Source organism: Acanthopagrus latus, chromosome 23, assembly GCF_904848185.1.
Source record: "Acanthopagrus latus isolate v.2019 chromosome 23, fAcaLat1.1, whole genome shotgun sequence".
NCBI lineage: Eukaryota > Metazoa > Chordata > Actinopteri > Spariformes > Sparidae > Acanthopagrus > Acanthopagrus latus.
The window spans coordinates 12,120,857-12,142,199 of record NC_051061.1 but is presented as its reverse complement, the minus strand read 5'-3'; the positions used below and the strand labels follow the sequence as shown (position 1 = coordinate 12,142,199).

At 41.7% G+C, this 21,343-nt stretch overlaps 1 protein-coding gene across 3 annotated transcripts; it reads left to right on the top strand.

Moving 5' to 3' along the window:
• The first annotated feature begins 39 nt into the window (after positions 1-39).
• On the top strand, positions 40-20,392 carry LOC119014075 (TOM1-like protein 2). Of its 3 annotated transcripts, XM_037088985.1 has the most exons (16): positions 40-151; positions 5,771-5,855; positions 7,361-7,439; positions 7,802-7,951; positions 8,393-8,527; positions 8,615-8,758; positions 8,967-9,083; positions 10,008-10,141; positions 11,295-11,337; positions 12,284-12,455; positions 12,802-12,916; positions 14,045-14,120; positions 14,906-14,980; positions 16,993-17,052; positions 17,584-17,620; positions 17,749-20,392. In XM_037088985.1, the coding sequence occupies exons 1-16, from the start codon at positions 100-102 to the stop codon at positions 17,892-17,894; spliced, it is 1,620 nt and encodes a 539-aa protein (XP_036944880.1). In that variant the 5' UTR covers positions 40-99; the 3' UTR covers positions 17,895-20,392. The 3 variants fall into 3 exon arrangements, with proteins under 3 accessions (XP_036944880.1, XP_036944881.1, XP_036944882.1); XM_037088986.1 differs by lacking the exon at positions 14,906-14,980; XM_037088987.1 differs by lacking the exons at positions 14,906-14,980; positions 16,993-17,052.
• The last annotated feature ends 951 nt before the right edge of the window (positions 20,393-21,343 follow it).

The following is a 21,343-nucleotide window of genomic DNA, read 5'->3' as shown; positions in this document are numbered from 1 at the left end:
TCTTTGTTGACCAATAGCATTGCTGTGTGGGCGGGACTTATTAGTGCCGCCTGTGGGCCTCAGCCTCTGTCATTCCCGAGCGGATTGTTTGTTGTCAAAATGGAGTTCTTACTTGGAAATCCGTACAGCACTCCCGTGGGCCAGTGTATAGGTAAGTTAGCCTTGAAATTATCAATTCGACTTGTGTAACTTCCTCCACATTACATAGTTTGGCAGACATTTGGTGTTTTCCACTTTGAATTACGACACGTAAGGTTGCGCCCAGAGGAAATAGCCAGCTAGCGAGCATCTTCGCAACAAACGTCATCTACTTGGAATGAGCTTTTCAGCTAATGTTAACCAGCTAACCCTGTCTAACTTAGTCCGCTGCGATGACAAGTGTGTTAACGTTACGTTGAATGACTGTGCGTGTGTGTCTGTGTGGACAAATCAGTGTAGCCTTCAGGCATATAACACTGAGAGGCGGCAGTGACATGGGCAGTGTGTAGAGACATGGCTCAAAGTGGCTTGCAGAGCTTTAGCCAAGCTGAAGTTAATATTACCTCAGTTCCCGAACAAAAGCTGGCCACAGCGTTTGCTCAGCCCCGTTGTTCTTTTTTTAGTTTGAAATCTCAAGGCTTTGTGTGCTGTGGTGCTTATCCTCCTACGGAGGAGCAGGGGGACGTGGCCTACCCACCACATCCCTTTGGTGTGGTCGCATTCATCTTCGCATCTCGCCCGACTTGCAAAGCAGCTCAGAGATAAACATCCTCTGATCCTGAGCAGTTGTCACCAAGGCTTTGCCGTGCCTCTGTCATGAGTGAATGGCACCAAAGATTAGAATAAGCTTCTACTGTGAGATCTACAGAAAATATTACTCTTCTGTCTGATAAGTGTAGTCAGGGTGCAACTGTGTACTTTCCCTCATTGTAAAAAGTAGTAAGGTTGAGTGATGAGGAAGTAAAGCCTGAATATCAGCCAACACACTATGCTGTTTTCCACCTTCTCTGGCTCTAGATTATGTCCTACACTGACTTGAATGTAATAGCCTTTACCTTAGAGCCACATTTCCTGCTTTTTCAAGGTTTAGTTAAGCCTCTGCCAAATAGATGTGGGCCAGACATTAATGTCTTGCAGTAAGTAAATGCAGCAGCCACCCCTGAAACATTTTTTGATTACATATTTTCTTCTGTGAGTACAAGTAGAGCTGCTCTTTTATAAACAAGGGATGTGTGTGTTTTTCTATCTCATGTTTTCACCCAATATGTGTTCCACTGAGCAGATGATTAAGTTTGGAGGAAGGACATACAGTATGTATGAATTTGGGCCTTTTGAATTGTCCCTGTTGCCTGCGTGGTGAGTCTTGCCCACCACCCACTGGTCAGCTGCTCTGTGCCATCATGTCATTCAAGCCGGCCCTAAGGCGCCAACCCTGAGCATCGTCTCACACATTTTTACTTTGCAGAGGTCCTTCTAGGTCATGCACGCAGTGGGATGGATGCAGCACATCTTGGATTTCCCCGTGTCACAGAGATGGCTGCATCTCCAGCCTGATCTCTGCGGTTGAGTTGCTGTGCTGTGCAGCGCTGTACCGCCAGCTGGCTGTTTGGCTGCTGCAGAGGTACTGTACACCAGCAGCAGCAGCAGCAACAGCAGGGCAAAGCATCAGCTTACCTGGAACAATGAGCAAGAGCAGGACAGAGGAGAAGGATAACATCTGATGAGGGATGCATTGTTGTGAAGAACTTTATTGAGCTTTCTCATCACCTAAAGTGACTGAGGAGGTGGTGGAGGGGAATGATATGTGCCATGTGCGCATGTGTTTTTGTTTTCACTTTTAATGAGCAGAAGTTTAAGCCAAGTTTAAGTTTAAGGTTCTCTTTATGTTTTTTTTTTTTATTCTCCTCGGTGTGCCGCAACACTTTTAAGTCACTTTGCCTGCTCTTTTCCACTGCTGTAGCTTTTTTTAAAAGAGAACATATCAGTGGGAGGTTATCAGAACAGCAAGCTAAAGGAACACAATCTGTCAGTCAGATTTTGACACCCCTGAAACAAAATAAATTCTAATGCTCTAATGATAGCTGAATTGAGAAAAATCTTTCTGTTCCTGTCCAAAGTGACTTACAGTACATTCAACCATGAACCATGTGTTTCCTGTTCTTAATGAACCATGTTTAGTATAGTCCATAGAGTCTGTAGAGCTTTAGATTGATGAGTTTGGCATGTCATCTTTTATCTACTGACTGTCCTTTGCAGAATATCAACAAAAATTTAAATCAGAGTCTGACAGATACTAGATTTTGGGGCAATGCCGATACTGATAATAGGGATATTCATTGATTTATCCGCCAGTATCCTTGCTATCTGTGCTCATCAAATGCTGGTGACAGAGATAGGTATGTACAACAGTGTTATTGTTTGTCTTGTTCTGGGCTACTCTAGAAACATGTTGCAACATGGCTGATGTTGAAGAGGACACATCCCCTCTGTTGATATATAAGACTCTTTCTAAGGTTATGAAAACACATGTTTTCAGTTTGAGTTGATTATAAATGAATGACAACATAATCATGAATATAATATTCCATTTCTGCCATATACATTTCTTATGAAAGAAATTTGCAGCCTTATTCAGCATTTAGATGACCAGCATTTGTCTAGCAGCCAGTGACTTCTATTATTGCTGAGGTATTTAGATAAAAGATAAGGACAAGTAGAAAATGTGAAGAGACAGTCTTAAAAGGCCAAAACGTGAAGAGACAAGGCCAGAGAGGGAGACAGAGATTTGTGGCTTAGTTGGCAGCGCATGGCACTGCCTGCCACCGTTAAAGCCATGTGATCGACTGGCTTCACTGGTGCGGTGTGGATTCCCAGGACTGGGTGGGATTGACACAACACCATGAATGAATGCACTCAGCAGGCTTTTAACTTCATTAGCAAGGATCTGATTGTTCAGTGTTGTTCGGGCTCATTTCACATGGTGAAATCTTTTTTTTTTTCCCTTTTATTTCTTCCTCTGGCACTCATGCTCTGTCCAGCCTTGATCTGACAATCCACTTGAGGAGATTACTTGGGATATCTCAGTGGGAGTAGCTGGTTAATTCTTCCAAAGTTATACTTTATTTACTGTGCTTCCTAACGCCGAGGCACAGCACTATGTTATAGATCCTGCTCATGTTGAAATTCACTATATGTCTCTGCATTTGTAGATAAGTGTGTTTTGTAGGTGGGACTTAAAAAAAAGCCATTCTCTCTGTGGATGCCCAGTCTGTGACAAGTTGATTAGAGAGGGGGAGGCAGAGCATGAATAAGTCATGGCTGTCAGGCTCATCCAACACTGAGCTTCCCAACAGGAAGGCAACACTGCCCAGTGTGAGGCTCTTGGCCTGGGCATGACAGCCTGCTCGGGGCCTCTGGGCTTCAGGGAGGGAAGCTCCCCCTGTCCGAGCTCAAGAATCGTCTAATGAGAATCTATTGACTGTCAGTCACAGAAACTCAGTCACAGCTCACCTCAGTAGAAAACCCTTTGCTCTGTTTCCCTGTGAACCTCTCCCCACATGACTGCGATCCTGAAAGATAACAGTGCTCGCAGACATGATGGATGGATTTGGGAGATGGGGGGAGGAGGGAGGAGACAGACCAAGGAAGGCAGTGATGATGTCTGCAGTGCCAGTTCATCACTGTAGCTTCTCACAGTCTGGATCGCATTATCTCCTGGCTGTAGCCAAAATGCTATTAAACGGTAGGGTGGAGTGTGAAGGGGAAAGCAGGTCTCTGTGACTGAGTACACAGCCACATCACACCCACGGCCAGCCTCACTTTCCTTTGAGATATCCCTCGTTTCCAGCTGGCTGTTTGCTTCTTTGAGCAACAGGTGGTGGATTATAGCACATGTGGGCTTCCTACAAGGCCGGGGGAGAATGTTGTCAAAACTTAATGAAATGAAGAATTTTAACATCTGAACCAAGACTTTGTCCCAGCACTTTTAACAGAGATTAGTTTCTATTTAAACAATCAGTGGGACTTGTATGGACAAACTGCCCACACCTCATAGAGAGAAACAGCTAAATTTATGACTGCAAACAGAGCAGGTTTTTTTTAGGATGTCATATCATGTTCAGACTGTTTTGCTCTCATTATTATTATTCACCTCATTATCTTGCAGTCTTTTGTTCCACAACTCTTTTTATTGGGCTTAATTATACAGTTGAAAATAGGAAAAGTTACTTCTAGTGCAAATGTCTCCAATAACATAGATGAATGAAATAGAATGAATGAATAAAAACAAATAAACATGAAAGCGGGGGATAAAACAAATCAGTATTTTGTTGTCATGCAATATTTATGACAGCTTACCTCTCACCTCGGCTGTAACTTTGTTACTTGTTATTTCTGTATTTCTCTGTATTATCTATTCTGCAATTCTCGCTGGTTTAAACGAGGTCAGAAGGAGCTGACATCACATACTTTCATGCACTCATCAGTGTTCAGCAACTTTTGAATCTGACAATAGGTGGTGGGTTCAAATCTGATCAAACCACTTCCCCTCAGTCAGACATAGATTGTTCTTTTTAGCCCCTTTCATGCCTTCATCTGACTGAAAATGAGATAAAAGAGAGAGGGTATGACCTGCAGCAAAGGGCCACAGGTTGGATTGGAGCCCTAGCCCACTGCAGTGAGGACACAGCCTCTGTGAATGGGGTGCACACTCTACCATTGAGTTACTTGGGTGCCCCTGCCCCCCCAAACTTAAGTTTGAGTGTTAAACTCTAATTAGGTAATTGGGATCAACTGATTATACAGCACTTTTCTGATTATCTGAATATTTTATTGTGTGGGTGCTGATGAATAATCTGAATCTGCAAAGTAACTAGTAACATTTTACAGGTAAAACCTTCAATATTTTCTCCAGAAATGTAGTTGACTCATGTACAAGTACCTTAAAAAATTGAATCAAAGTAGAGTCCTAAATTTGGATGCTAAAATTGTCATTTTTACTGCAAATACACATTGTGTCAAATATTGGTCATCAGTCTTCTTTATTTCAAATAATCTGTATCAGTCCAGAGATGTTTCTTTTAAACTTGAGTTGTTGCTCATTCATCTAGGAGGAATATAGAAAATCCATTTGGAGTCAAGTTTAGAAGGGCTTGAACAAGATTATTAACTTATGGCGTATGATTTAATTTCCATTTATATCATCAAGATGTTTGGCTGAATTAAAAGGGACATTCGAGAGACGCAGAGCACTGAAGTCTGTCACCACATGCTGACTTGCTTACACAACAGTTTTACTTTCAATGTAAAACCACGGGTTGTTTTGATGAGTGTGCACTGACTAAAGTGCAGGCGACAAACAAGCCTGACTAGAGCGCATCATCATGATTACAGACAAGACAGCTGGCGGGGTGTGAACAGAGGATTGGGTGTCAAAATTAAAATGTACTACTGCGCCAACCAACCTCAGGTTTGGGTTGTCAAGAAACCAAGACTTGTAAATCACAGATACTCAGAAAAGGAAACATATGATATCTCCCTTATATGAACTGCATTTTAAGGGACATTTTGTTGGGTTGAAAACAGTTTTGTATGTTTAAAAGTCACCAGCTTCTTGTCTCACAGCACATATTTCTGTAAATTAGATAAAAACTTGCGACCTGCTAATCTGTTATTCTTGTGTAGACTACACTACAGTGCAGAGATTGTAATGAGGTGAAGTCAGGGCAAAATTATTTGGAAATAACATTATATAAATAAAACATTCTGTTGAACTTTTTGTGTTTTCCTCCAGAGAGGGCCACAGATGGAGGCCTGCAGAATGAGGACTGGACCCTTAACATGGAGATCTGTGATATCATAAATGAGACGGAAGAGGGGTGAGCTGCTGAACCTTTTGGGAGTTAATCATTGTGGGGTCAAAATCTGTTTTTATCAATTATCTATAGATTTAGACTGGACATTTGGCCTAAAAAGACTTTTGTCCCTGATTTTGTCAGTCCCACATTGTTTTGTCACACACTGGCTGACTGAGTGACTCCAGCAAATAATACACTGACTACTGTTCTTCAGCAAAACCACAGAGAGCCTTTTGTTTTCTTTAGGTGTCAGTGATTGAATGAATGAATGTATTCATCAATGAAATTCTTATGTTCGTCTTCTACACACTGTGTTTATAATACATATAAACATGTTTTAATTCATATATGAATATAAATTTACTTTTACATCCTCTGTAAAATGCCACATCTTTAAATTTTTTTTCTGGTTTAACTCACAGTCCAAGGGTTTGAAAATGATCTAGGTCTCCTTGAGGTATTTTTATTCATGTTGATTTGATTAATATTCAAATCATTAGTGGACTATTAGTGTCCATGTAACTGCAGCTACTGTTAAGATTATTGAAACGAAAGCAGTTGTAAATGTGACTGCATTGCAGCATATGATCTACATTTTTAATGTACAAAAAAAAACATACACAACCTTATTCTACAACACCACTGAGTTAACTTCAAGGTAGGTCACCCACAGTATGGTGTATGAGTCGTTGAATGTTTTGTAGCCTGAATAAATGTAATAGTCAAGAGATCCCAGTCAAGAAGAATACTGTCTTTTTCCATTTTTCCCTCAGCACTTTCCCCGGCTTTTTCACATTCTTCATGCCTACACGCACTCATTGTCTTGGCATGCGACATGGGGCCCTCTCTGTCATACCCAAAGCACACACACACACACAGGGGGGAGTTCAGCTTTACAGAACACAGAACTTCTTGTATTCAGCAAGTTAGACAATGCCCAGTTAGCTCCAGACTTCAGAAAATTCTGCAGTTTTTGTCATCATATGACGTCTTGAACCCTGTGTGCTTTTAAATGTTTGATACCTGAATCCACACATAACAAAGCAGACGCACCATCTGAAACCAAAACCTGTAACACTAAATCCGAGACACACACGTACAGAGTACTGTCGGAGGAAGCTTTATATCAGATGCTCCATCGCCATCCATTTCTATCTATCTATCTCAGCTCCCTCATTCAATAAATGTACAGTATGTCTTGAAGGAGTTCATAAGAAGTTATTACTCCTCATCAGTGGCAAAGACTCCGGCAGTCAGAGGTGGAAAGCCGGCGTGAGCTGTTCATGGATGGGCAGCTTTGATTTTGCTCTAGGAGAAACAGATCGTCACGCAGAAAGAAAAGAGAGAAGCAGATGGCGTGACGGACCGTGACTGTCTTAGTTGGACTGCTACAGTGACAGACTGACTCGCATCTGTTATTGTGACAGAAAAAAAAAATCATTTATTCCAACAAAGTCAAAGATGTTGTGCGTGCTCTCAGCTGGGGTGCTTTATCCAGCTGTATCTTCTCTGCCGTCTCCCCGCAGGCCAAAAGATGCCATGCGGGCACTGAAAAAGAGACTTAGTGGCAACAAGAATTACAGAGAAGTGATGCTGGCGCTAACGGTGAGAGCTTCTTCTTTCTTTTCTTTAATTGTTTGCATTTTTAGCTGATGTTATTCTCAGACAGCCAGGTCCAAGCTGTGGGTTTTTTTTGATTCAATGCTGCATCAAAACCTGACCTCTCCTGATGTTTCGGTCTTTCTTGGTCACATTATTCCACTGTGTCTCTTCTCCTGACTACTGTCAACGGCTGTTTTCAGCCCTGCCTTTTGAGCTGCGTTCATACTCGCCCACGTCTGCCCACGACAGCTCTGCTCGTTAAACCAGAGAGTGAAATCCTTCCTTATCTCAGCTACCTCTTCCAGATGTTTTATTTTCCAGGCTTCTGCCTCTGTTTTATGTTCTTTCTCCTTGTCTTTCTGCAGGTAGTAGAAACATGTGTAAAGAACTGCGGTCACAGGTTTCATGTCCAGGTGGCCAACAGAGATTTCATTGATGGTGTGTTGGTCAAAATCATCTCCCCCAAAAACAACCCTCCAACCATCGTACAAGACAAAGTGCTGGCACTAATACAGGTATCGGAGCTTCCGTCTTTCTTTGTGATCTCTCTGTTTCTGTTGACTATTACCATTTTTACATCAGTGTTTGCGGGTATTAGGGCAATTTTTTAAAAGTAAGGTAATAGACAGTCAGCTTGGCAAATAGCATCGAGCAGGTCAGTGGTGGTCTCTGGGAGGCCAGGTAGGTACTGTATGTTCCACTTTCCAGGCGTTGCACCACAGACTACAGCCTATGCTGCTATCCAGTTACCTGAGGTCACCTACCTCGGCCAACAGGTGGTGTTATCCATCTCCCCTTCCACTGTCTTCTAATTATTTATAGGGATTTGTTGAAGGAGACCCCATGGAGACTCCTCGTTTAGACCCTGTCTTTATTGGCTTTTGCCCGGTCTATTTGCACCATCAGATTTTGTATGTTTATTGTCCCTCACCATCTCTGTGTGTATGTTGTGGCAGGCCTGGGCTGATGCCTTCAGGAGTAGCCCTGATCTGACTGGTGTGGTCCACATTTATGAGGAGCTGAAGAGGAAAGGCATCGAGTTCCCAATGGCAGATCTGGATGCCTTGTCTCCCATCCACACACCTCAGAGGGTGAGAAGAAAGAGATACACAAACAGTAAAAACATGTATGTATGTATATATACGCAGCAGTATCAGTAGAGGTAATTTGTGTTCCAGGGTACACCAGAGGTTGACCCAGCCATGATCAAGTACCTAGCTCCGGCCTCTCCTGCTGCTGGGACTCCTAAACCTTCCCCGAGCCCTCCCTCCATCACACAGGAGCCCCAGATGCCCAGCCCCATCACGGCCACCCCTGAACAGGTGAGGGCTTCAACTCAGGACGCTGAACTTTTTACTGCACCTTTGTTCGTAAAGTGAAGCCCATTTCACTGAAGTCAGTAAGTAAAGCATAGATATCCAGAGTTGAGCACATAAACTAATTAAAATATCTCAGTTGGATGACTCATCTTGTCTGTTGTGTGTGTGTGTTGGGTGTTTTTAAATTATTTTTGACCTTCTGTCCTTTCAGATCGCCCAGCTGCGCAGTGAGCTGGACGTAGTGAGAGGAAACACCAAAGTGATGTCAGAGATGCTAACAGAGATGGTGCCTGGCCAGGAAGACCCCTCTGACTTAGAACTGCTTCAGGTCAGAGACATGTGAATACACTCAAAGGAATAACTTAACTAAGTACATGTTTGTTTGCGCACGATTGCTTATGTTGTGCCTGATATGAAATGTTTTAGTACGACAACAGAAATGAATCATACTTTTTATGTCTTCGTGTTCAAAGTGGATTCTAATTTAAAGTGGTTTAACACGGCTTAAAACATCAAAGCTAATCCCAATCAGAAGACAGTTTGGTGCCAGCCTTTAAAAAAACAAATGCTGTGATTATAGGCTCATGCAATATTACACTGTATGAATTCCCTGCACTTTAATAGAAAAGCTTTCCATCAGTGCATGTCAGCTGTGAAGTGTTGTGTTCATGTGCAGCCACCAGGGGGAGTAGTGTCTTTAGCTTTCAGAGCAAATGCTCAACTCGCCCTTAACTATCAAGAGCCTGTTGACTGAAGTAAAATTCCTAGAATTTGCAATTAACCAGCAGTATAGAAACTCATGTGGAGTTTAATCTCCTCATGCCAAATCCACTCAGGTATTTGTGTCAGCTGCGAGGATTTGGCCCTTTGGCCCCGTGCCAGTTGTAACGGTTATGTGGTGCATTTCCCGACTTTTTTCTTTTTCCAGCTGCTATAGGAAAAAAGCATTCACAGAATCTTTACACAACTGAGCAAATATTTCTGAATTTCTCAGCCATGAATGCCTTATAAAATATATACTTGCAGTTTATTTATTGTACAATAATTCACCCAGATTTAGACAGTTCTCTCTTTTTATACTTTTATACTCATTGTAGAGCTGTATGATGCTGTAGAATTAGCAGACATATATTTGACTGTTTGTGTGAGTGTCTCTTCTTTCCATACATCTCCTTTTGTTTCAGTGTCTATCTATTGACCGATCGATTCCTCCTTCTTACTGTTCAGTCTGTTAATGTGCCAATCCCTCCAGGAGCTCAACAGAACATGCAGGGCTATGCAGCAGAGAGTGGTTGAGCTCATTTCACGCGTCTCTAACGAGGAGGTGACCGAGGAGCTGCTACACGTCAACGACGACCTCAACAACATTTTCCTCAGATATGAGAGGTACAATCAATCAGACTTACTTGTGTAGCACGGCAAAGGTTGTTCTTGTTATGATGCTGTGTATTGGTAGAAATATTTTGTTGCCTCAACAAAACTTTTGTTGCAAAACTTGTCACCACAGTTTTTGCCCGTCCAATAGCTGAATTTGAAATTTTTGATCATACATGTTGTTGTTTTATTGCTCAGGGTCTTTTCTATTGGTGATTAAAATAATTCAACGTTCAATAAATCACAGAAACAGCTGGATAAGCACAATATCCCACTTCATGTTTCAGCTCCGACAGAATAGAATTACAGTTTTGTAAACAGAATTGACTTCATAAACAGTTATATGTACATTCGAACAAAGTTATGGTACTCACAGGTGAGATAAAAAGATTATATTGTCATAACAATTTATTATAAAAAAAAAACAAACAAACAAGAAAAACTCACAATACTGCAGTTTCTACTGCGATTCTCTGGTACGTCCAGCGGTCTGGTGTAAACATCTGAAAGCTGTTGCAGTGCAATTTTTTTAGTCAGTAACATTAGCAAGTGTTGAATAGCTGTTCTGGTACTGGTACACCGGCAATGTGCAGAACAGGGAAAGCTACCAAATTCAGTGCTCCTGTTGATGGCTTATATTACGAAACCGTCCATGTGATGAAAAATGCTTGAAGAAAAAGAAGGAGAGGCAAAGATCGCTGCCTCGAATACAAGAAAGGAGTTGTGTGGAGAGTGCAGCAATGGAACAGGAAGTTAGCTAAACCATGACAACATTTACAGCAGCTTTAAGTGTTAGATAAAACAAAAATCGTGACCAGTGCTTCATTCAATATGTTAAATAGTTAAATAATGTTGTTGGTTTGACAAACTGTGTCTCGATCCATAACTTTTAAAAGGAGAGGCTCCAGATGCGACTACTGTACCCAAGCTGATCAATTTTTCATTGGATTCAGCAAAGATTGAACACAGTTTGAGCTCAAAAGCAACAAAGTCGTAGAGCTTGTATGAAGAACTGTAGATAGCTTATGTGCTTTTGAACATTCAGTGGTTTCACGCTTGTAAAAATGTCTCTTTTATGAGGTTTCTGAAGATGAAAGGTGTTTAAGCATTTGAACCGCACAAAGCTTTCGGTGAAACATTCAAAGGTTCTTTGTGCTGCGCGCAGGTACGAGAGGTACAGGTCGGGCAGAGCTGCGCAGAACAATGGGGTGAGTGCCGTCAACATCAAACACACCAAATTCTCTCAAAGGATCACTTGGTTTCTTTTTGCTTTTTTACATGTTTTTTTTTTTTTTTTTTAAACCTGTCTTTTCTTTTACATTTCAAGAAAATCTACATTTGCATCGCCTGTGGCAATCTGTCTAAGGATGATATGAGAGATGTTTCCAATATAAGTCCATTCACTCAGCCATTTGTTGTTTGATTTTAGCATCTGAATTATTAATTATTATTTACTCTGCATTATACAAACATAAACAATCCACTGTAGCTTTGATTTGTAATGCAAGTGGGTCGCATTTAGCTTTATTAAAACTGGAAGAGCAGAGCAGGACTAGTTCCAATCTGCTGTTTAGAGAGCACATTTGCCAGTATCAGTGATTGGCCAGACGATCAGGGCATCTCTCACTGCATCCCACACTGCTGTTTGTTTTGCATGCTGTTGATCTTTCTGTGTGTTCTGTCTGTTTGTGCTGTGGCTAGCTGATGGAGGCAAGTATGATGTTAGCACCATGGTCAGTCCTGGGATGAACAGAGCGAAGGACTGTTAACACGTCCGCTATATGGGGCTGATGCTGTCAGACCCATATCATGGGTCAGCAGCATCAGTCGCGCTCTGTGAAAGTAGAAAATATGTCCTTTACTCTCCTCCTTCTTACCTTCTGTCTCACACACCTATTTATCTGTTTATTCATCCCTCAGAATTGTCCCAGTGCATAGCCTCTAGCCACACCTACTTGCCTACAATGTTGTCTCAAATGTGTAACTAGTCAATCCTGTAGACTTTCAGTAGCTACAAAGTATTTGCTCTGTATACAGAGCAAACACTTTGTAATCCCTAATTTCCCCCTAGACGCTTAAAATAGTCCTTTCTCTCTATTGCTTGAACCTCAAAAGTATGTTGTTTCATACGTACTTACATCCATTTCCCCTCAGACGTTGAATGAAGCCACGGAGGACAACCTGATAGACCTGGGCCCGGGGTCCCCGGCCGTGGTCACGCCCAGGATCACCTCCAGCCCCCAAGCCCACTCCCCCGCTGGGGCCACTGCCTCCCCAGCCCATAACCCCGCCGCAGCCTCGCTGTCCACTGCACTAGCTGGTCTCGGTGAGAACAAAATATTGTCATGTTTGTTTTCCAGCTTGGCTATGTAAATGGTCTTGTATTTATATAGTGCTTTACCAGTCTACTGACCGCTTAAAGCTGCTTTACAACACATGTCAGATTCATCCATTCACACACACATTCACACACTGATGGCAGAGGCCCCCTCCTAAAAGACCAGCAGCATAACTCAGCTCTTGCTCCCTGGTTGGTGTCTAGAAAGTCTCTGCAATCTAGTATTCTGGTACAGCTTGGACATATTGCTTTTCTTGTTGTTCTTGACATAGAGGCATAACATAATATTCTTTGTTGGACTTTCTCACTGTCTATTCTCTCACCGTCTCTCCAGATGTGGCTTCAGACAGCGTGAGCGGTACCTTGTCCTCTCTACCAAGCCGCAACCAGGATGATTTTGACATGTTTGCCCAGACCAGGAGCAGCTCTCTGGCTGACCAGCGCAAAAAGTAGGTCCAAATCTTTTTTTCTTCTGGGGCAGCCCAGGTCCTTTGATTTTATTCAGGGTGCCATTTATTTTAATTCTTATTCATAACCACTTTTAATATTCAAATACAATTCCACACACCCACAGGTGCTTTTATATAGTTTTGTTCTGTGTTGTTCACTGCATAAAAACTTTTTTTTCATGATTAAGTTTCATACTTAAATTTTAATGTGTCTACAGTCCCTTAACCTTCCTCCCACGTTTTCTTGAAATGGCTTTTGAATATCTCCAGGGAACAGATGTTAATCTGATTTCCTCCACCTACAACTTGTTGCCTTCAGCTGTATGTTGGTGGGGAGAATGAAAATGATAAAGTAAGGGCAGGAGAGACACATTTTCTAGCTCAGAAAAATGTGCAAAAGGAGCTTTTCTCTTCCTGGACAGCACCACCTTATTGTCTACTGAGGCTACTTTTGCGAAAGAAATTGGAGCTTTTCTCCACTTTTCCAGAAAAATAGATTTGCCCCGTCCTTGATGAATGTTTGTGCGAACTGCAAAAGGGTGGAGGTATTGTTGTGCCTAGTGTAGACGCGGATGATACAAAAAATAATGTTGCAATTATCCTGTCCAATATAATTGTGATTTAAAATATTATCCCAATGATCATCAAAATATTCTTAAAACTTTAAAATAGAACAACTTACAGGGTTCTCCCCAGAAATGTGGTCTCAATCATCGGACCGGGTGGACGGACGCTCGCTCGTCACCCGATACAAAGCAGCTAACATTGAAAATTAGTATAGTGGCGCTGATCCACTGTTCCATTGTCTGGGGAGAACCCGGACTTAACACACTGGTATTACTTTAACCTTACATTTCGTCAAAAAACAAATATTTTTTATTGCATCACAGATAGGACACACATCATTATTAATGATATCATCATCATCATTAACTTTAACTTGTCGGGGAGACAATGTGCAAACCATGACTTCTGCCATGGTGACAGGCTTAGGCAATTCAAAATAAATCAAAAAACACAGACAGGACTGTACGTCAGCGAGCAAGACAGCTTCTTCACTTCATTCATGTGAGGATACTCACCATTATCTTGATTTGCGATGACCATTCTGTATATTTTCACACACAGTGTTAAGTATGAGGACCCTCAGGCCCTGGGCGGCCTGGCCTCGGCTCTGGATGTGAGACAGCAGAACACAGGAGGGGTGAGTACACTGATGCATGTAGTTTGATGCAGCTTTCACCCATGTATGGAGTGTAGGGGTGCTGCGTTATTCACATGGCTGACCTCCCGTTACCGGTCTGTCCTCAGCCCTCGGTCACTCCCTGCATGTGATGGTCTGTGATACTGTGTGTTCTGCAGTGACCTTTGGCCTGTGTGAATGATACTCGAACTTGATCTTATGGAAAGGCGTAGCTTTGTGTATTGACTGTTGCCTATAAATACGTACAAGTAATGGGTCAAAATATGTCATTTTCTTGTATTTGTGCTGGGTAAATATTAGTTCTAGTTGCTGACTTTCTGGCGCAGCAAAATCAGTTTCTACAGAAAGTCGAACACGTGCTAGTTCAAAGATTTATTTGTAGTCTTTCTCCCAGTCGGAGCACACAGTGCAATATATTTGCATGGTTATCACTCTGCACACAGATGATTCTGACACCTGAACACACATGCAGACACACACACGCGCACTCAAAATTGATTGCACATACCATTGCTTTTTTAGTTACCTCAGGTGATCTATGCCTCGTATACTTCTTTTACTTGAGGGAGTCTCTTTCCCCTTTTATTTTCCTCATTTTCATCTTTAAGGAATGAACCCGCTCACCATTTTTCTTCCGTTGTCCCCTCTTCTCCCCACTTGTAAATGGCAGTCGTCTCTTGCATATTTGACTTCTCCTCTGTCTCTCTCTGCACTGTGTGCTATGCTGTGGTGGGGCCTGCTACCTTTCTTCTCTTGTGTAAGGTGTTGTTCTGTTGTTGATTCAGCTGAGGGTAAAAGGGGATGATAACCCAGCAGATCAGGAGCTGCCCATAGACAGCTGGCTTATTACCCAAGGAATGGTGAGGACTCCATCCTCAGTGTGTCCTCCTACCCCTCCCTCATGTCTGCCATCACCTGCTGCTCTAAAACTTCTGTGGCATCATCCATAATCCTCATTTTTTGGCCTCATCTCATCTCACCACTCTGTCCAGAAATGATCAAACAGGACCCCCCTTAGACCATCCACCTTCATGTCATGTGCAGATGTTGTACTCTAGTGTTGGGCAATATCACAATTTGTCAATCAGTGCTCATTTTGCAGTACTGTTTCTGCCCAAGTATGGGGTCATTTGAGTGCCCAAAAAAAGGAAATCCATAAAAGACATAAATAAATAAGGAAATGCAAAGAGGAAGTAAAGACAATAAACAAAAAATGTGTAACAATAATCATTTTCATTCATTTTAACATTTATTGGTTAATTTATATCAGTACATATTTAGATATTTCTGATGTCATTAATACAAATCCCAGGTCTGTAACAATTTGTCAGATGTAATGTAGGTGATAGCTACAAACAAAACTCATAACATCATAACATGATACGTGCTGAAAACTTGCATCTTGACGTTCTTTCGAAATGACTTTGAAGCTGTGATTTTGAGGTTTTAGTTCCCAGAAAGCAAAGTGTTGCTGCAGTAATATAAAATATAGTGATATAAAAGTTCACCCATATTGCCCTCCTCTATTGTACTCTATCCACGCGGCCAAGCTTCTCATTTTAACACCTTTATGAATAATTCCATCAACTCAATTCACCTCTTAACAGTCACACACTACAGCAGCAGGTACGTTTGCCACACAGCAATGTCAGCAGTGCTGGACATTGTTAAAGTACTGATCCGTTTGCTGTGTAGTTGACAGTATTTGTCAGCTGTCTTCTAACTGTCTTTGGATCTTAGCTATGTCACTAGATGTAACAACCTCACATGTCTCACACTAACCAGAAATAGATCAACTAACAGATGAACCTGTAGTTGTAACATCTGTAACAGTGTGACAATTAAGTTGCTGATATTACTGTGAATTTGTGAAGATTAAGGATTACTCTTGAGTCAGCTGTGAGTCATGATAGGAAGAGACTTCTTTGCTACCACTTGACTCCCTCTTCACACAGCTGCATGTTTTTTTTTCTTCCTGTGAATGACCTCCACTGCCTTGACCTTTATTTTTGAAACGCTCCTTCACTCACGAGGAAACCCCACCTGTTTTTTTCGTAGCCACAGGAAAAAGGTTTTTGTTTTCAACTTTGATATCAGGTCAGCAACATCTAATCTGGAATTGACTTCATTGCAAAGGCAGTGAACAGATGTGGAAGACAAGAACTCAATGTCTTTTCTGCTTTTGCAAACAAAAAACGTGCTTTTTCCAGTTTCCCCCAATTGTTACTCCTCATGAATGGACTTACAGCTTCTTCAGCCACAGTAGAAAGTTTCCTTTTTGCAGTCCATAATTCACCGAACGCACACCGTCCACCCTGACACGGCTTCCATCATCACAGTTGCTGCACGCCATAGAGCATTTTTTGTGTGCTGTGTGTGTGTGTGTGTGTGTGTGTGTGAATGCTGTGGGATTGCCCTGCCTCTCGACGGTCCCTGTGCTTTCAGCTTCACCCATCCAATCAATCTCGTAATCACGTTCAAGCGATTTGCTAATTAACTAATGATGTGGAATAATTAACGCTGCTGTGTGACATTAGTCGGCAGCTGTTAAGCCATGTCAGCACCACAGAACTAATGAGAACAAAACACAACCTGGGAACTCCTGTTCTAGTACGAGACAGCTGAGTCGCACATGACAGAACAATAAGAGCACAGACTTGAGAGAGGCTGAGTGTGTCTTTTGAGCAAATTTTCGTTTCCATTTTGATTTGTTTTCATTTTGATTATCTTCCTCTCTGAGCCTTTGGTGATTCCTATTCTTGTTATTTTTGTGTGTGTTCCAACTTTTGTTTTTTCGTTGTCCGGGTTTGGTGACTTTTCGTTGTGTGGCTTTGGTGCTACCTCTTGGTTTGTCCATGGCTTTGCTCCATAGATCCCCGTTTCGCAGTCCTCTGTCATGGATGACATAGAGGAGTGGCTCTGTGCTGACGTGGTGAGACTTATTTACCTTGATTTAAATCTTCCTCTCTTCTCTCTCTCTCTCTCTTTCTCTCTCTTCTATCCTCGGTTTTGTTTTTCTTTGATAGCACATTTTCCCCATCCATCTCATATTTGACCGCACATTTGACTTAAGTCTCCTTTCACGTCATGTCCTTTCATTCACTTTAAGATCTTTCCACCAATGACTCACTTAAATCAGTTTCCTGTGAGGATTAACTTACAAATGCTAACACAGTGCTAATGATGAGGAGTTGGATGACCTTAACATTTGCATGTGGAGGTTGTGGAGTTGTGCTCAAGAAGGTTTCCCTTTTGTCTTCACCTGCCAAGAGAGTGTGGAAGGATGCATGACTTATGAGCAAGTTTAAATGTATTTTTCTCTGTTTGGGGTGCACTTTACAGGCATTTTGATGCTTTTTAACCTGTTCACTAAGGTTTACTTGTGTCTTTCGAAACTAAGATGACTCCATTAATGATCGCATCACGTGTACATTGTCTGATCACTTTTTTTTCTCTTTTATAGAAAGGAGATGCCGCAGAGGAAGGGGTGACCAGTGAAGGTATAGACGGATCACAATTCATTTCTGTTCCACTGTGAAGTTTTCGTTCATTTGTACCGATTCACGCTATAACTTCGGTAAACCCTCAGCTCTCCATGTCTGTGACAAATCGATTTGTTTCCCTTCAGAGTTTGATAAGTTCCTGGAGGAGCGAGCGAAGGTCGCAGACACTCTGCCATCTCCCCCTGGAGCTAACCCTGCTCACCCAGCCCGTGCCCCCGGTGGCTCCCAAAAGAAAGCTGAACGGACGGAGGATGCCCTCTTTGCCTTGTAGACTGTCCTCAGAGGACCTCGCTCTCTTCTCCAGGGCATCCAAAGGTCCTCGCCCTACATGATTCCTCTCAAACAGTCCTTCCAGTCCCATTTCATCGCTGACTGGCAGTGGTGTAGCAAGTGATCTCCACGTTGTCGCCATTCTCTCGTCACCGTGTTGCTCTAACATGCAGAGGTCCAACATGTTTACTGCGCACACCTGTGTTGCGTTTTACTATATATGGCTGTATTAATCTGTTAGTGTTGGATGTATTACTCGCAGCCCCGCATCACCAAAGGAAGACAACTCGTCTGATGTGGTTTCAAAATGTGGTGTATTACTGCAAGATCATGGAAAAACTTCACTGCATTGAGTCAGAACGGAAGAATAAAATTAGGATTATATCGTGCTGTTTAACTACATTCAGCTAATTGCTAATTTATGCATTTATTGTTTTGTTCTGTACTGTGTACTAGCGCTGTGCTTATGGTCGCTCCGTGCAATTTTTTTCGTTTTCACAAATACTCCACTTAGAGCTCCAGTCGTGCTTCTAATACTGAGATATGTGTGGAATAGCAACAGGTTTTATTACCCAATTTGCCTGCAGCAGTGTGAAGACTTGTGTTAGCAGGCTAACTTTGCTAACTTGGATTATAATAGCTAAATAATAGCTAATGTTGATGAGAGTATGCCAGCATTCCTTTAACCAAAGGGAGTAAGAACAAAAAAATCTAAAAAGCACTACTTAGAATTCTCTGTGATATATTTCGAATGGCCAAGGGGAAGGAATCTGTCCATGGGGTATTTCACATACGTCTATTCAAGCTACAACAAATTAGCAAAGGAAAAGTTTTAGCCATTCCAAAGAATATTGAGGCTTTAATGACCAACCATCACTGAATTTTACCTGTCTAACAACAATCACGTTCATGTGTTAGGAACATTAAGGGATCATGAACATTTTCCTTCCCTGGCTACATCAATGTCTGAGGACTTTGAAGCAAAATGAAATCTGTATTTTTCTTTTATGTTCATAAGATGGATACTATTTTTCTAGGGGATGGGAAATGACAACATTTTGCACATAAGTTCTCTAACTGTGTGACTGCAGTGTGCGTTCACACATCAGTTTGATTGGTGGACTGTTAAAATTAGGATTGTTCAAAACTTTAAGAATTACGTAAAGATGCAAGACAAACTATGGCATTCAAAATATCAACATGACTTAGCGCTGTCACCGTAATTAACTACAAAACAAAATGTATACAGTGATGCACTGTTGTAAAGGATGTATTCATATAGGAGGTAGCTCTTCACTTACTCTACTATGTAATCTATATACCTCAAAGTACAGGGATTTTAGTTTCTGTATTTGGATAAAAATGTATTGGCTCATAGTAATATCAAGACGACAGAGAGGTTTATGTATTATTTGATCCCCGATTGTATTTTTATAGTTCATGTAAAAAGGAGAAGAAAAAAAACATCTTTGTAGCCATCATCATAGATCTTTTTGTGGTTAATACTGAAGCATGCAGCAAACAAACACACTGTACTTCCTTTGATCTGTGCAGTCAAAGATGTACTTTCATACTTTGGTGTATTTTCATTCTGCTATGATTCATCTGCTCTTGGTGGAGCCGCTGCCAAGCATTTTTCTGTGATTGACCGATTTCTGCAAAGTAGCTCCGATTTGTCTTTGGTGTTGTTGCACTTTGAGGCAAAAAGCAATCCTGTCTTCATTCCAGCTCCTTTGCTGAGGCACTGGTTTGTTTTAACATTGCTCTGCACTTGAAAGATTTTTTTTTTCTTCCTTTCAGTCCATTTAAGACCAAAAGCCTTGTCAGTGGAGCTAATCAAGCCTAATCTTGCATCAAATTTACTTGTTGAATTACCCTTCATCAGTACAGGCCTACCGCTATAGGGAAATATATAATTGTTCTTAACGTAAATGCAATGCAGACGTTGAAAAATTGTGTCTACATAATCATGTTGACTAAATATTTAAATATAATTTAGTTGAGGATAATTAATGATTAATGAGCTTTAACTTTTTTTAATGCTGTATGGTTATATAGTATGGTTGCCAGGTAACTGAGATAATAGCGTTCAATTTACAATCAGCCATTGTGTTCACTTTGAAAACTTTTACCTTGCAGGCTGCACAAAGAGGAAAACTAAAAATGTAAGAGATCCTTTCAAAAGGGAACTTGAGTATTTTTTCTGTTTGTGTGTGTTACATATCTCTGGGTCCGTAACAGAGTGTATTGTGTTAATGCTTTTATGAGGCTTACGTCCTTAATGCAACATGTATTCCTCGGAATTTCTGGCTATTTCAAAAACAGTTACTGAATGTCTTTTAATACTGATGAAGCAGAACATTTCGCTGATGTTTTGTGGACATGGAAGAGGGGCTTGTTGTCTGTCGGCGGGTGTCCCATTACTAATGGTCAGAATTTTGTTCGACCTAATGCACGTTTGTAACTGCCCAATAAAACACTAGCAATGTGTGACCTCTACCTCACAACTGTTTGTGGTTATTTTGCTATTAAGGGTGGTGTGTGTGACAGTCTCCTTCTTCCTCTTTATGCGCATGCTGATGCAACCCACCCTCAATCTTGCACTGTACTGGCCATTCATCATCACATGAGCCCTCTCACCCCGCCCCCCCTCCTGCATGTTGGTTCACGGACACTTCATCCGCTCTGCTCTACACATAAAAGGTAAACAAATCTTGGTCTCACGCAGACTCGACTAAAATTCACTTCCTTCAGTTGCCTATGGAAGATCACTGGCAGGATTCCAAAACTCAATAAACACACCCCATCATCACCGACAATAACAGGCTTGGGGACAGGCTTTTAAAAGTACACTGCTCCATGAGTATTAACAACAACTTTGCAGTGCCACTCTAGGTCACTGACCTATTTCCCCACAGCGCTTTTGTGGGGCTCCCCTTTTGTGTTTCTGTCACAGTGGGCTCACATTATGGTTGAGGCTGATCTAAAAATACAGCTTCCCTTTGTTTACATCATTAATTTCACTGTTCACTGAAGAAGCCTAATTATAGCGAGTATAACTGCAGTGAGGGGAAATACTAGGTATTGTCTTAATTCTTCCTATTATTATATATTTTTTTCTAATTAGTTTTGGCTGCTTCCATCCCTGCAGGTTATCTCCCTGCTGCCTCCACTATTCTAAGATAGCTACACATGATGTAATCACTAGACCAAGAGGTGTGACGTCAGATCACCCCACTCGGTTCCTGAGCTTCCCATTGGACGATATCGCTGGTTCTACAGGAGGAGCCGCTGCTGCGAGTCAAACAAACTTGGCTCTCATCGGCACACGCCCACTCAGCTCTGATTGGCTGTGGGGGGCAAGCCCACGGTAAACACATCCATGCCGTTTTCCTCAACATACACGGTTTGGAGGAATATATGCTTCATATCAACAAGGCTTTACATGAT